This window comes from Geotrypetes seraphini, chromosome 1, assembly GCF_902459505.1.
Source record: "Geotrypetes seraphini chromosome 1, aGeoSer1.1, whole genome shotgun sequence".
Lineage (NCBI taxonomy): Eukaryota > Metazoa > Chordata > Amphibia > Gymnophiona > Dermophiidae > Geotrypetes > Geotrypetes seraphini.
The window spans coordinates 275264006-275281204 of NC_047084.1; the positions used below are offsets into that span (position 1 = coordinate 275264006).

The following is a 17199-nucleotide window of genomic DNA, read 5'->3' on the forward strand; positions in this document are numbered from 1 at the left end:
AGAATTGTCATACTGGGACAGACCAAAGATCCATCAAGCCAAGTTTCCTATTTCCAACAGTGGCCAATCCAGGTCACAAATATCTGCCAAGATCCCAAAGAAATTACTATCTGTTTGATAACATTTATATTTTATAAACACACTAGCAACAAATATGTATTGCGCTCATTTAATGATCACGTTACGTGTATTTTAGATAGCAGAAGAGCAAGGCCAGGAGAATCCTATGGATCATGACCCCATTCATGACCAGAGCTGGTACATGGATAGAGCTCTGCGTAAACGTCTATATCAAGAGCATGGAGTTCAAGGATGGGCTATTGTACAGTTCTTAGGGGATGCAGTCTTCATCCCAGCAGGGGCACCACATCAGGCAAGCAATGAATAACTATGCTAATATGGAGTTCTTAATATCCTGGTAATATTTTTCATATAGGCATATATGCTGACTGAATGAAGAACTACTATGACTTCTTTTGATGTCTGGTAGATGTGCTTAAATGTCTTATCACTGTAGATAAATTTAGTAGAAATAATTTTAACATTAATAGTAGTTATTGGGTACACAGCATGAAGTTTTTGTGGTAATTTATTAGCACTGCTACTGTATTACAGTCCAAATATATTAATACACATTTATCTTCCTTAGGTTCATAATTTATACAGCTGTATTAAAGTGGCTGAAGATTTTGTGTCTCCAGAGCATGTCAGACACTGTTTCTGGCTTACTCAGGAATTCCGATACCTTTCACATACACATACAAATCATGAGGATAAACTTCAGGTAATTTAAACAATCTAGCAATAATAAATATCTAGGTATCATTTTACCAACTGAATAAACAGTAGATAAGCCTGTAAGTTGTGGAATTATGCTTCCTATTTTGTACATGTACTAGGGCTGCACATTTAATGCGTTAATACAGTAGACATTTTAAATGTTTAATGTGCATGAAAAATTTAAATGCAGGTCTTTGTTCTCTTCCCCCCCAGTCCAGTATTCTCCTTCCCTTCCCCCCCCCCAGTATTTCCCTCTCTCCTACCTTTCCATTCACTGTTAGCCAGCTCCAGAGTCTCTCTTTCTCTCTATAGCAGTCCCAACTATGCCAGAACAGTTGGAATATCTTTTTGGTAAGTTGCTGTTCTGATCTCCAGTTGAAATCAGCTGCTACTTCACAGACACTTAGCCGCAGCTTTAGAGAGGGGGAGTTGGAGTTGCAGCATGTGAGCATGCATCTGCTTAAGACAGGACAAGACTCCTTGCAGGAGTCTCGCTTTTATCTGCTGCCATCCTCCCCGAACCTGCCACCTCATCCCCTTACTGTTCATTTCTCTCCTGGGCTGGCAGTTTCCTCAAAAGAAGAGCAACTTGGAACCTCTTGCTTCCTCCTCTTGGTCTGCTCCCTCCCTCCCCACGTGTGAGCCGAGCCTTGGAAAGACGCAGCAGCTGAGCTGCTTCCCTACTCAAGTCCTAAGCAAGCTCCCGATGTCCTCTTAGGTCCCTTTCAGGTGTCTTTCAGTAGCAAACTATACTGTAATGGATTATTTTTTTTGTATAGTACTTGCCATGTGCAAATATTTTAGGGTGCAAACAATATCTGGAGTTTCTCTTTCTAGAAAGCAAAGAATCTCCATATAATCTCACTTTACTAAGTCCCTCAGTATATCTCAAGGGTAACCTCTTCTTAAACCTCTGTGACATAACTAAGAATTGATTTTCAAAATCATTGTGATAGAACAAAGTCTTCACAATCTCAGAAATTGACATTATGGAAGATTTTTCTTTTTTTTTTTTTTTTTAAATTCTTTATTCATTTTAAATCTGACAACAAGTGCTCAATATTATAAAATAACAAATAAAATCAGATAACACTTGAAATTCTATTCATATAATCACATTGACATAAAAATTATAACCCTTCCCGCCCACCCACCCACAATTACTTTCAAGAAATATATTCAACTTAAACTCAAATCATATTAATTAGTTAAAAATATTTCTCCCCAAACTCATCCCTCCCCCCGAATGTAAACATGTATCAAACAAATGGAAAATGATGTTTATTCATTACAATATCTTACTAATGGCCCCCAGATTTTCATAAAATTATCATAATTTCTTTTCTGTATCGCAATTGCTCTTTCCATTTTTTTTTTTTTTTTTTTTCATTATATTTTTATTTTCAAATTTCACAAAAAGTGTAAACAATAATAAAATACATTTGATACATGCATGGTATCACTTTTATATCTAACACAATGTATGTCTGAATTTGATTTTCCCCTTCACCCTCCCCCCACCCCTTCACCATTTTAATATAATATTTTCAAATTTTATAAAAGTATATAACATATTGGAATACAATTGTTCAATAAACATATTTATATCTAATACAATATATTTTGGATAAATTTTATTCATTTTCCCTCCCCCCACCCTTCTATTATCCCTTAATCATTTGTTACATTTTGTATAATATATTATAATATACTATATATAAATTGTTTTCCTTACCCCCCCTATATGTGTGTCATAAGAAAATCTCTAAAAGAAGAAAGGAAGAAAAAGTATTCTATTATTTAATCATTACAGTATTTTGTCAATGGCCCCCATATTTTTATAAATTTATCATATGTCCCCTTTTGTATTGATATTGTTCTTTCCATTTTAAAAACATGGCATATTGTATTCCACCAAAATGTGTAGTTTAGGTTGTTGTAATTTTTCCAATTGTTAGTTATATGTTGAATGGCAACCCCTGTCATAATTAATAAAAGTTTATTGTTTTCTGGTGAAATTTGACTTTTTTTTCTCATCATTGTTCCAAATAAAATTGTATCATATGATATTGCAATATGATTTTCCATTAATTTATTAATTTGTGGCCAAATTGAATTCCAAAATATTTTAATATAAGGACAGTAATATAATAAATGATCTAATGTCCCTGGTTCTAGATTACAGTGCCAACATCTATTAGACTTAGAACTATCTAGTTTTTGTAAACGAGTAGGGGTCCAAAAAGCTCTATGTAATAAAAAGAACCATGTTTGTCTCATAGATGCTGACACTGTACATCCCATTCTCCAAGACCAAATTAGTGGCCATTGAGATGCATTAATTTGATGTCCAATCTCAATGCTCCAAATGTCTCTTAGACCATTTTTTGGTTTTTTATTCAAATATTCAGATATTAATTTATACCACAATGCGGCTTGATGTCCTAGGAAGTCTGCTTTAAAGCATAAGAACTTTAAACTATATTGATTGTTTAATGATTTCCATTCAGGGAACCCAACCTGAATGGCCTGCCTCAATTGCAACCATTTAAAACTTTGTGTTTTATTAAGACCAAATCTATGTTGCAATTGTGAAAAATCCAGCAGTTTACCTTCTGAAATAATATCATCTAGAGATCTAATTCCTGCAATAATCCAGTTCTTCCAAAGGATTTGAGCTCCGCCAATTTTGATCTTGGAGTTTATCCATATGGATTGATTAGTTGATTTATATATTGGGATGGGTGTTAATTTATCAATAAATCTCAATGTTTTCCAAGTATCCATTATTATGTTATTTTCTCTGTATCTTTTAGGTATATTAATACTTGGTAAATGAACTAAATTTAGGGGAAACATAAGGCGCCATTCCAAATATAACCAATCTGGTGCATTATCTATAAGTTCTGGGAGGATCCAATACATACCCTGACGTAGAATATAGGCTTGATGGTACCTATAGAAATTTGGAAAATTTACCCCTCCCTCCTTAATTGATTTTTGTAAGGTTACTAAAGCTATTCTTGGTGTTTTACCAAGCCAAAGAAATTTTGTTAAAATTCTATTAAGCTTCTTATAAAAGGACCCCTGAAAATAAATAGGTATCATACTCATTTGGTAGCAAACCACAGGCAACATCATCATTTTAATAGTTTGAACTCTGCCCCACCAAGATATGTGCAATGGGTTCCATTGTTCACATAACTCCGTTACTTTTTTTAATACATATTTTTCATTTTCTTTTACAGTATCTTCAATTGTTTTTTTAACTTGAATGCCTAGATATTTAAATCCTTCTTCTTTCCATATGAATGGAAAAGTATCAAATAATCCTTTTACACAGTAAACATTCAAGGGTATAATTTCAGATTTATTCCAATTAATTTTATAACCTGAAAATTTGCCAAACTTATCAATTAATTCCAATAAAGAAGATAAGGTAGACTCTGGATTTCTCAAATAAAGCAAAATATCATCAGCATAAGCCGAAATTTTATATTCCATATCTGAATATGGAATTCCTTGTATCTCCCTCGTTTGCTGTATTGCTAACAATAAGGGTTCTAATACAACATCAAATAACAAAGGAGACAAAGGACAACCCTGTCTAACTCCCCTCTGCAATTGAAAACCATCAGATATCTTATTATTAATATTTAATCTTGCAATCGGGAAGCTATACAATGTTTTTACCATTTGTATAAATCCAGAACCTATTCCAAACCATTCTAAAGCCTGATACATAAAATTCCATTCTACCCTATCAAATGCTTTCTCAGCATCTAGTGAAACTGTAAATGCCGGTTCATCAATTTTTTTTGATAAGTTTAGCATGTGAAATAATAGTCTAGAGTTATTGGAGGAATGTCTTTTAGCAACGAAACCCGTTTGATGCATATCTATAATATGTGGGAGAGCTTTGGCTAATCTCAAAGCCAAAATTTTCGCCAAAAGTTTATTATCAACGTTTATCAAAGATATAGGCCTGTAGTTCGAAACCAAAGTAGGATCTTTATTTGGCTTAGGCAAAACAATTATTATTGATTCAGCCATAGTACCTTTTATATTACCTTTTATAAGTTGTGTCTGATATAATTTTAATAAATGTGGGGAGAGGATATTTTGAAATGTTTTATAAAATTCTACTGTGTAACCATCACCACCTGGAGCGGATCCAACTCTAAGAGATCTCAATGCTGTCTCTAATTCTTTTAATGATATAGGTTCTTCTAAACTTCGTTTTATATGATCAGGAATCTTAGGTCCATTTATTAAATCTAAAAATTTTTTTCCATCTTTTTGTTTCTCCAAGTAAGGTTCGGAAGAATATAGATCCTTATAAAAATTTAAAAATTGTTTTAATATTATATTTGTTTGATTTGTTATTATACCATTATCATCTTTTATTCCATTAATATTAATTCTCCTTTTTTTTGCCTTAAGATAATTTGCTAATAATTTTCCTGCTTTATTAGAATTTCCATAATACACCGTTTGTTTGGAAAACAAATCTTTTCTTATCATTTTTGAAGTTAATTCATTATATTTACCTTTTACTTTCAAAAGAGATTGCAAAACTTCATATTCCCATTTACTTATCAATTTAGCTTCTAATATTTTTATTTCTTTTTCTAATTCTATATATTGTTTTTTTAATTTGTTTCCTAATAAAAGCTGAATATGATATGATATTACCCCTCATAGTTGCTTTAAATGCATCCCATACATTCTCTATAGATGTATCTTCCACTAAATTTATTTGAAAAAATTCATTAATTTGTGTTTTAAAATTTTCCAAAAATTTGTCATCCACAAGCAATGCATTATCAAATCTCCAAAGAGGTCTATTATTTTCTAATTGATCTAATTGTAATTCTATCCATATTCCCGCATGATCCGAAATGATAATAGGATCAATGGAGGCTTTAATCACTTGTTGCACTTTATTTGTTGAAACAAAAATATAATCTATTCTTGAAAATGATTTATGAACCTGTGAACAAAATGAATACTCCTGATCATTAAAATGAAGAATACGCCATATATCTTTCAAATCACATGATCGAACTAAATTATCTAGACCTAAAGATTTAATATTTTTACCTGGTTTTTTATCCAATAATGGATCCATTACAGCATTAAAGTCTCCAGCCACCACTAAATTAGAGGCAGCCAGTGGTAATAACATATTTTGTAGTTTTTTGAAAAATTCTGATTGATTCGAATTAGGGGCATATATATTAAATAACGTCAGGGTATCATTTCCCATACCTATATCAATGTGTATCCATCTTCCATGTGGATCTGAATTTTTTACTTTTATATTGGCCATACATTTTTTATTTATAAGGATTGCAACCCCTGCTTTTTTACCCACTGCTGGAGCAAAAAAACATTCTTTTATCCATCCACCTGATAATTTCTGTGATTCCTTCATATTGAGATGGGTCTCTTGCAGACAATAAATATCTGCATTTTGTTTTTTTAAAAATGTTAATATTTTTTTTCCTTTTAATTACGTGATTCAGGCCATTGACATTGATAGAATATATTTTAAAAGACATTATATATTTTTATACTTTTCATTATCTTATTCTTCCTCTCCTCTTTCATATTTAATAACCAAAAAATTTTCTTCATGACACACATATTTAACCCTAATGTATCTCCCTTAATTATTCTAATAAATATTTTTCTTATCCCTCCCTTTCCCACCCAATACATTGGCTGCTTAAGGATACACATTGGAATTGTAATCCCAACATTCTCCCCATTCCAGGCAATCAATATTCAATTTTTTAAACAAGTTTCCCTTCTATCTATCTATATTGATCTTTTATATTTATTTAATCATTTTTCATAACATTTTATTAATGTATCATTTTCCATTTAATAATATGTTAATTTGTATTTCCTTAGTATTACGATTTCAACATATAATTATTTTAAACATATATGCAGTGTATTATTTAATAATTTTCTTATATTCTGTTCTTTCTTTCATTTAATTGTTATTGTCTTTTCTTTGTATTGTTTTCCTCCATTTCTTCAAATATTTCGATGTGATATATTTTCTAATTTTTCATAGAGTTTTCAGAACCATCTTAATATATTTTTTTAATATATCATAGGTTCTGGTTTAGAGAGAAATTCTTTTAGTTTTTCGGGATCCTCAAAGTATAAGGATTTGTCTCCGGATGACACTCTCATTTTCGCAGGGTAGTATAGACCATATTTAAATCCTTTTTCTTTAAGTAGAGGTCTCATATCTAGTAGTTTTTTCCTTTTACTTGCTGTGTTTTTGGCGAAGTCTGGTAGAAACCATAATCTTGATCCTTTATAATTCAAGTTTTTATCTTTTTTTGCAGCATTTAGTATCTCTAGTGCTTGTTGGTATCTCAACATTTTGAAAATGATTGGTCTTGGTCTGTTTTTATTTTCTAAATTTTTAGTTGGAATTCTGTGCGCCCTTTCAATTTCAATTGGTTGTTTCAAGTCTAATTGTAGAATTTTTGGAATTAAATTTTCAAGGAAAAGGATGGTATTTTTTCCCTCTAAGTTTTCTTGAATTCCAAATAGTTTGATGTTCTTTCTTCTTCCTCTATTCTCGTAATCCTCCAGTTGATCTTTTAATTTATTTAATTCCAGGCTGTCGTTTTTACATCTTTTTGATTCGCATTCTATTGCTTCCATTTTTGATTCTAATTCAGCTGTTTTTTTATTATTGACTTCCATTTGTCTATGTATATTTAAAATTTCTTCTTTCATTTCAGACATATTATTTATAGTTTCTTTAAGCATTTGTTTGATTTGTTTTAATTCTTCCATGACTTCAGTTTTGCTTAATATGTCTGGTTCATCAATAGGAAGTGGTATCTTGCTAGGTGTTATTTGATCTTGTTTCTGTCTTTTTGCAGATGTACCAGCCTCATTTTTGTTTTGTCTTGTACTTGCCATGTTATTGTTCTCTTTTTCTTGGTTATTATTGTTTCTTGTATTTAAATCTTTTATATTTGGTATTCTTATGTTTTTAATCTCTTAGGGGAACTCTTTTTTATTTTTTTTCCCCTCCTCTTACAAGCCCAATCGCAGCTCTGATTAAGGAGAGTAATTTTTTTTTTTTTTTTAGAGTATTTTTCCTATTTTGACCAACTTTAGGCAATTTTCTTCTTTTTTTTTTTCTCAGCGTCTCTCAAATTCTTCAGTGTCTTGCTGTTTCAGTTTTTTTTTTTTTTTTTAAAATTCAGTTGAACCTTTTCTCTGTCTCCTCTCTCACAAGCCCAATCGCAGCTTTGTCAGAGGAAAGTGATGTTCAGTGTTTATTTGTCTTCAGTGCTTCAGCACCCAATTTCTGTGAAAAAATGCAAGTCCCCTTTTTTATCAAAGAATAATCTCTTTTTTTTTTTCAATATAGCTGGTCAGAACACCAATTCCTTTTCACAATTTTTCCAATCAATCTGATCTTTCACTTATATTTCGCGGTTTCAATACTGCACTCAAGTTCAATGAAACCGTCAAAATCACAAATGGTTTTCTTCCCGTTTCTTGTCTGCACCTATCTCACTTCAATTGCCACAATTCAGGTTATATATTTTTTTTGGCTATTTTTTGAACGGATCACTATCTGATTTTCTGATCTTTCACATCCATCAGCATCAGTACTGTTCCAAAGTCTCCCGAATTAGTTGAAATACAGACAGTTCTCAGCTTTCTTGACTTTTCACAGCTTCCTCTTTTTTTTTGTTTCAGTAAATATTTGTTCAGAGTAAATACTTTTCTCCTCTTTTTTTCTATTTTGCCAAACTGTTCAATCACATCTATCTCGCGGTTTCAGCATTCAAACATCAGTAAACCGCCAGCACAAACGGTTATATGCCTTCCCAATTCTAATCAGCACAAATCACGTTTCAAATATATCAATTCAGCTTTTTTACTTTAATTATATTTTGTCAGAAACATATCCATTCTTTACATCTTCTCATTCAAACATATATCTTATAGTCTTTTGAAATCGCCGACAGTGAACGCTCTCTGCTTACCAACTCCTGTCAGCTTTTTTTTCAATTTCAGTTCACGTTCGTCTCTCAGTTTCTCTCTGCTTTCAAGCTACTCTAAAACCTCCGTAGATACAGACTGCTTTCCCGATTTCTATCAAATTTTATATTTGGTCAGAATATGAATATATATGAATATATACCTCAGCGCTGTATTCAATTTTTTTTTTTTTTTTTTAACCGTCAGCTCAAACAGCACTCCGCTTTTCCGTCTCCTGTCTGCACATATCCTTCTTCAAATATCGCAATTTAGGATTTTGTTTTGTAGCTTTTATTCAGCTTTCCATTTATATATTTTTTATAAAATTGTTTGAAGGAAAATGATTTTTTCTTTATTTCATTGCCTGGTTGGTGAGGAGCTTCAGGATCACACCTCCATCCGTGCTCGCGCTAAGCCACGCCCCTCATGGAAGATTTTTCTTAAGATTCTTATAATGAAAGCTGGTGTAATGGAGATGTGTTTCTGTAAGTGGGTTTCTTATAAACAGCAATGTTAGGGAGTGCTGAAAAGTTATCAGTCTAACCAACCTCTTAAATTCTGAGCATTATTTTGCCATTATAGCTGAAAAGAGTGTTATTTTATTTTGCAAAGTGCCAATTGGCAGAATTGTAATGTTATGTTTGAACATTGTTTCAGATCATTGATTGAACCACGTCAATGAAAAGTGTTAAATTTTCAAGTGTGGAACTCTGAGCCATCATGAAGTTTCTAGTCCTGCAGAAGAAAACTTCAAAGGAAATCCATGAATGTATAATACAAACATTGAGTGACAAATGCCTATCATACTCTACTGTTAAGAAGTGGTGTGCAAACTTTCAGCGTGGAGGTTTCAAGATTGAAGATGCTACAAGATCTGGAAAGCCTCACAGTGTCAACTCCTGAAATTCTTGACTACATCCATGACCAGATTTTGGAAAATCAGTAAATATCTGCTAAAACAATACAGATATTCATGGAATGTGTTTGGTGTATGATCCACAAGCAGTTGGGTATGCTGAAGATGAAAGCCAATTGGGCACCAAAATGTTTGAAAGCTGATGAGAAACAACATCAAGTGGACACTTCCAAGTTTATTTTGCAGCATTTTTAGTGAGCTGGTGCCAGCTTTTTGGAATACTTAGTTACTGGTGATGATCCTGATCCTATGATCCTGAGGCAAAACAGTCTATGCATTGATGGCACTTAGGTTCTCCAAGGCCAAGGAAATTCAAGACCCAGATGTCAGCAGGAAAGATCATAGCCACAGTGTATTGGGATCAAGAAGATGTTGTAATGATGGACTATCTTCCAAGGGGCCAAATAGTTCATACAGAATACTACTGTAATAACTTGATTTGCCGATTTAAAGGAGGTATTGAAAGAAAAAAGGAGAGGGAGGCTGCGGAAAGAAGTTCTGTTTTTGCAAGATGGATTACCTGCACATAAGACTGGCAAAACTATGGGTGTTTTAACGCAGTTGGTTTCAGTGCATAGACCATCCACCCTACTCACCAGATCTTGCTCCATCTTACTGTTTTCTGTTTCCAAACCTTAAAAAGAGTTTGAAAAGGTGACAGTTTTCAAGTGATTTGGAGGTGATTGCAGCAGCAGAGCAGTATTTTTTGGAAGGATTGCAGAAACTTCAGACATGATATGCCAAGTGTGTTGGGTGAATACGAACATAAGAACTGCCATATCCGGATCAGACCTTCGGTCCATCAAGTCCGGCGATCCGCACACACGGAGGCCCAGCCAGGTGTACACCTGGCGTAATTTTAGTCACCCATATCCCTCTTTGCCTCTCGTAAGGAGATGTGCATCTAGTTTGCTTTTAGATTCAAATAGTTTTTATTGATACAATTATCATCAAATACAATAATACAGCATAAAAAAAACATCAATATGCATCAATTATTAATCTATATAATAAAACCGTAGGCGGCGCATGCGCAGTCTTATCAGCGTGCTTCCGTAATCCGTATGTCCGTGGCCGCCAAGACTGCAGCATGCCCCGCGCGGCACTTCACTCCATTTTCGCCAGAGCGGTTTGCCCAGATAGGGGAAGCTGAACAGCTCACTCCCGCCTCTGCTCGACTTCCTGTTCACAACCCCCCCCCCCCCCCCAAACAACCGCATAGGAAAAACTCACTCCCTGCTCTCCTGTCACGGCGGTTTCTCCACATAGGGAAAAACTCAATCAATGCTTCCTCTACTCGGCTGAACTCGCCTGCTCCCAGTGGGCCAAGAGAGAGGGGGGAGTGGCTGCCGTGGTGATCTGGCCGACTCCCTGGTGACAGGAGCCGCGGCGGCACCTTTAAAGTGAAAAAATAACTGTGGCAAGGGAGCCGACCAACTGGCAGTTCAAGTTGGAGCTTTGGTCTGGCCTGCTCCCTGCCGTATTGTATTTTTTAGTTGAAAGAAGCGGCGGTGGCTCATCTCACGATCCCCGCCTGGGTCAGACTTCCGACGTAGGTGGGGATCATGAGAGGAGCCACCGCCGCGTCTTTCAAATAAAAAAATACAATATGGCAAGGCGGGCAGGGAGCAGGCCAGACCAAAGCTCCAACTTGAACTGCCAGTTGGCCGGCTCCCTTGCCACAGTTATTTTTTCACTTTAAAGGTGCCGCCGCGGCTCCTGTCACCAGGGAGTCGGCCAGATCACCACGGCAGCCACTCCCCCCTCTCTCTTGGCCCACTGGGAGCAGGCGAGTGAAGCCCGGTACTTCCGGGTAGCTAAGGGGCGGAGCGCGGCGCGTGCTCAGGGTCCGGGTGGAGAAGCCGGTGTTACAGCCGCTTGCACACATTAGATCACTCCCAACCGTTCGAGGAGAACTGAGGGCTGGAAGAGTAGGTATGAGAAGGGGGTTGGGTTTGGGGGCTATAAAGGAATATGTGAGAGAAGGGAGCTGGGGATGAAAAAAGGATGAGATGGGAGAAGGGGGGCTACAAAAGGGGGCATGTGAGAGAAAGGGGCTGAAGACAGGAGCTGGAAGAATAAGTGAAGGGGGAATGAAGAGGGAGTTCTATGGAGGTGAAGGACAGAGAAAGGGGACAGATTTTTAAGTTGGTGAAAAAAGGTGGAAATAGGGAGGGTAAAAGGGGAAATGGGAGCCTGAATAGAGGGGGTAAGACATAAGAAGAATAGCCATACTGGATAAGACTAATCTATTCTAGCACCCGTTAATGTAAGGTGATGATGGACAGGGGGGATGTAAAACAAAGGGGCTGCTGCTGGATAAGGTGAGCAGTGATGGAGTGGTGGAGGACACAGGGGAGGTAAAAGGAAGGGATAATGGATGGGGAGCAGGCAAGGGGTGGTTGTGGACAGCCAAGGAAACCTCCCCCCCAAAAAAAAAACACAGAAAGCGACTAAGGAGAGAGAAAAATAAATAAAGACAGACACACACACACACATATATTCTAGCACCCGTTAATGTAACGGGCTATAAGACTAGTAAACATAATAAAAGACAAATTCCAATATCAATAAACCCCACTTGTCTATATGAGTTTGAACCTTTACCTTCCCTCTCTATACCCACTCCTTCCCACCCAATAGTACTCTCTACCCAATGATATTCTCATAAATAAAGAAATCTAAGTTAAGAACATAAGAACATAAGCAGTGCCTCCGCCGGGTCAGACCATAGGTCCATCCTGCCCAGCAGTCCGCTCCCGCGGCGGCCCAAACAGGTCACGACCTGTCCAAATCACCAGAAGGGGCCCCCATGCCACCTTGGTTTCCTATTGAGTCCTATCTTCCCATCAAAGTCCTAGCCCTCCGGTCTTGCACATGCACGACCTGGTCGGGTTTCTATACTTATTTTCTGGTTAGCTTTCTCAGTATCCCACGATCCCTTTATCCCTCAGGAATCCGTCCAGTCTCTGTTTGAATCCTTGTATCGTACTCTGCCCAATCACGTCCTCCGGTAGCGCATTCCAAGTGTCCACGACCCTTTGGGTGAAAAAAAACTTCCTTGCATTCGTTTTGAACCTATCTCCCTTCAGTTTCTCCGAATGCCCCCTCGTACCTGTTGTCCCCTTCAGCCTGAAGAATCTGTCCCTATCCACCCTCTCTATGCCCCTCATGATCTTGAAGGTCTCTATCATATCACCCCTGAGCCTCCTTTTTTCCAGAGAGAAGAGCCCCAGCCTATCCAACCTCTCGGCATATGGGCAGTGTTCCAGCCCTCTTACCAGTTTCGTTGCTCTCCTTTGGACTCTCTCGAGTACCGCCATGTCCTTCTTGAGGTACGGCGACCAATATTGAACGCAATATTCCAGATGCGGACGCACCATCGCTCGATACAGTGGCAAGATGACTTCCCTCGTCCTGGTTGTTATGCCCCTTTTCATGATGCCCAGCATCCTGTTTGCTTTTTTTGAGGCCGCTGCGCACTGTGCAGATGGCTTCAGTGATGCATCCACCAGCACTCCCAAGTCTCTCTCAAGACTGCTTTCTCCCAACAATGCCCCCCCCAATTTGTAGTTGAACAACGGGTTTTTTTTCCCTATATGCATGACCTTGCATTTTTCCACGTTAAAGCGCATTTGCCATTTGTTCGCCCAGTCTTCCAGCTTGTCTAGGTCCCTTTGCAGGTCCTCACACTCCTCCCTGGAGCTAACTCTGCCGCACAGTTTGGTATCGTCTGCAAATTTTATAACCTCGCACTTTGCCTCCTTTTCCAGGTCATTGATAAATATGTTGAAGAGTAACGGCCCCAGCACCGATCCCTGCGGCACACCGCTCGTGACTCGTGTAAGTTAAAATCTCATTACAGCCCTTAGGGTACAAAACTTGCAAATAAATACAGCATCAAAAGGCATCAATAATGCATCAATTATTAAAATACATAATAAATTTTTTTTTAAAAATTCCAATTTCATTAAACCCCCACTTATCTATATGAATTTGAACCTTAACCATCTCTCTCCACACACACCCCTTCACATCCAATAGTACTCTCTACCCAATGTTACTCTCTTCATTTAACTTAATAAAAAGCCTAATTAAGAGATCTAACTTAAAATTGCATTACGACCCTTAGGATGCAAATCTTGCAAATATGAATCCCAAATTTGTATAAATAACTAGTTTGCTTTTAAATCCTAGAACGGTGGATTGCGCAATAACCTCCTCTGGGAGAGCATTCCACTACTCGTTGCATAAAGCAGAACTTCCTGACATTTGTCCTGGACTTGTCCCCCCTTAGCTTCAGTCCATGTCTTCTTGTCCGGGTCACATTGGACATTGTAAATAATTTTTTTTCCTGCTCTATTTTGTCGATTCCTTTCAGTATTTTGAAAGTCTCGATCATATCCCCTTGCAGTCTCCTTTTCTCAAGGGAGAACAATCCCAGTCTCGTCATTCCTCGTACTCCAAGTTCACCATACCTTTTATTAGCTTCATTGCTCGTCTCTGCACCCTCTCCAGAGGATTTGTCACTTTTAAGATTGTCGATCTGGTAGTATATCTGGTCTAAATCCACTTCTACTGTGGTGAGGCTGTCCTCTATTACTCCTTTGAACACTTTCACTGCTTCTGGTATTGTTGGTGGTGTCCTCCTTCGTAAAGACAGACGCAAAGAAGAAATTTAGTCTGTCTGCAATTTGTTTGTCTTCCTTGATGTACCCTTTTCTTCCCTGGTCATCCAGCGGTCCCACCGCCTCTTTTGCAGGTTTTTTTCTTTTACGTATCTAAAGAAGGACTTGAAATTTTTGGCCTCTTACGCTATTTTCTCCTCGTAGTCCTTTTTGGCATCCCTCAACGCCTTGTGACATTTCTTCGGATCATCTTTGTGTTTGTTCCAAGCTTCGGTTGTTTTTATGCATTTCCATTTTTTAAAGGAGTCCTTCTTTTCTTTTATGGCTTTCTTCACCTCTCTAGTAAGCCATGCTGGTTCCCTTGTGCCTTTAGTTTTCCTTTCTTTGGAAATCCACGGAATGTAGAGATTTTGTGCTTCCGTGATAGTATTTTTCAGTAGGGACCATGCCTGATCTACCGTTTTAACTTTGTCCATCTTTTTCTTGAGCCGTTGTATCACTATGGCTCTCATGCTATCGTATCTTCCATTTTTAAAGTTTAAAGTCATGATTAAGGTTTTGGTACGTTTCCCTTTCCTGATGTAAAGTTTAAAGTTGATCATGTTGTGATCGCTCGTCCCCAGCGGGACCATGACTTCTACTTCTTTTGTCGGTCCCGTAATGCCATTTAGGACCAAGTCCAAGGTGACATTTCCTCTCGTCGGCTTTCCCACCATTTGTTCCAGGAAGCAGTCCCCTAGCACTTCCAGGAACTTGGCCTCTTTGCCACAGTTCGAGGTTCCAGGATCCAGTCTATCCCCGGGAAATTGAAGTCTCCCATGATTATTACATTACCTGTCTTACATTCTTGTTTAATTTCCTCTATCATTTCTGAGTCTGTCTCCTCCGTCTGTCCTGGGGGTCGATAGTAAATGCCAATTTTTGTGTCTGCACCATTATGTCTAGGAGTCTTGATCCAGAGGGACACCAGTTCTCTGTCCTTTCCGTCGTAGCCTCTCTAACAGTTTCTACTCCATCCTGAACATATAGGGCAATACCTCCACCTTTCTGCCCTACTCTATCTCTTCTGTATAGTTTGTATCCCTGTAGTACTGTGTCCCATTTGTTTTCATCATTCCACCATGTTTCTGTTATGCTAATGATTTCCAGTTCATCGTGTCTTGCTATTGTCTCTAATTCTCCCATTTTGTTTCTCAGACTTCTAGCATTCGTATACATACATTTGAGTTCCCTTTGTGTTACCTTCTTGGACTTTCTAAGCTTAGCAGTCTCTACTGTTTCTTTCACGGTATCCTTTTCTGCTCCTGCGTTGTCTCCCTTATTTGCTTTGTGGTCGTCCCCTCCCGTGTCTGAGTAGTTGTCCGTAGTTCCTTCTTCGGGGTATCCTGTCTTCCGAGCCATCGACTGGTGGTCGACTGTCGGTCGACTGTCGGCTTTCCCCTGTCCTTTAATTTAAAGCTTTCTCAGTGGCCCTCTTCATGTTGCCTGCCAATACTCTTGCTCCTTCCTTGTTGAGGTGTAGTCCATCCTTTCTGTAGTTCTTGCTTTTTCCCTAGAACGCCGTCCAGTTGCACACGAAGTCAAAGCCTTCCTCTTCGCACCATCGTCTCATCCAGGCAATGATCGCTTGCAATTCCCCTTGTCTCTTTCCATCCACTCTTGGTACCGAGAGGATCTCGGAGAAAGCCACCTTCATGTGGAATAACTTGTAAGTTTCATGGCTTCACATCATTCCCTTCTTGGTTGGACTGAAAATTTTTCAGCACCCCCTTGTAAATTGATCTAGTGGTAGGCTTTTCTAATGAGGATGTCCAAGAAATTGATCTTATGAGTATGAAATCGCATCTTAAAGTTCAAATTTTCTCTTGTGTCAAGCCAAGAATAGAACAGCTGTAGGGGATCAGGACTGCATCTTCAAAGAAGAAAGATGTCATCTTTGTTACATTTTGTAAAGATAAATGTACTCTTTGAAGGGATGTTCTGTCAAAAAATTGTTTTCAAATATGGCTATATATAAATTGCTAGACTAAAAAATTGGTAAACCTCCTATAAATTTCCAACAAAAATGACCCCTGCAATTTAGATTTAACAGAATTTGAGGTATACAGTTAAGTAAATATATAAATAAATGAAGGGATTTCACTACTGCCTAATCAACCCTCTGAATCACAAGAAAGCCCCGGGCAGATGTTCATGAGTGACTAGCACCAAATCGAAGGTCTAAATGAACCCTGCCCCATACATCATCTATCTATTCCCTTATTTAAAATGAAATTTCTAATATAAATATAAAGTGCAGATGTGCATTCAGAGAAGGAAAAGAGGGGATATGAAGGACTTGGAATTAGAGAATGACACGGGGAAAAAATCTGTCCCCGTCACCGCCCTGTCCCCGGCCCACCATCCTCTGCACCGCCCCATCGCCGCCATTCCCTTCACCGCCCCGCCATCCCTTTCACTGCCCCGTCACTGCCACTGCCATCCCATTCACCGCCCTGTCACCGTCCCCGCAGCATCCATATAAGCTTTAGAACTGTAATATTTAGCTTATTCCTTTCTTATAAATCAAAGTTCTGGCTGCTGAACTAGAGAAAGATGTTCAGCTGGCAGGGCTTTGTTTATTGTTTATAAATTTTTATCAACACGACTAATATACTACTTTATCCTAAAGCAAAAAATAAATAAATAAATAGAATTTTTTTTCTACCTTTGTTGTCTGGTTTCTGCTTTCTACATCTTCTCATTCAATTCCTTCCATCCACTGTGTGTCTTCTCTCTGCGTCTTCCATTTTACTGTTACTGTGCCGTCCCTTCACCCTCCCCCAATTGGTCTAGCACCCA

The 17199-nt window shown here is 37.7% G+C and overlaps 1 protein-coding gene across 2 annotated transcripts in view; it reads left to right on the plus strand.

Annotated features, from left to right (window-relative positions):
* The window catches only part of KDM3A (lysine demethylase 3A), a 245220-nt gene that overhangs the window by 216552 nt on the left and 11469 nt on the right, over nt 1–17199 (plus strand). For both annotated transcript variants that reach the window (XM_033952017.1, XM_033952026.1), the window contains exons 24-25: nt 197–373; nt 650–784. In XM_033952017.1, the coding sequence (XP_033807908.1) occupies nt 197–373; nt 650–784 (312 nt within the window). The remainder of the gene's footprint in view (nt 1–196; nt 374–649; nt 785–17199) is intronic.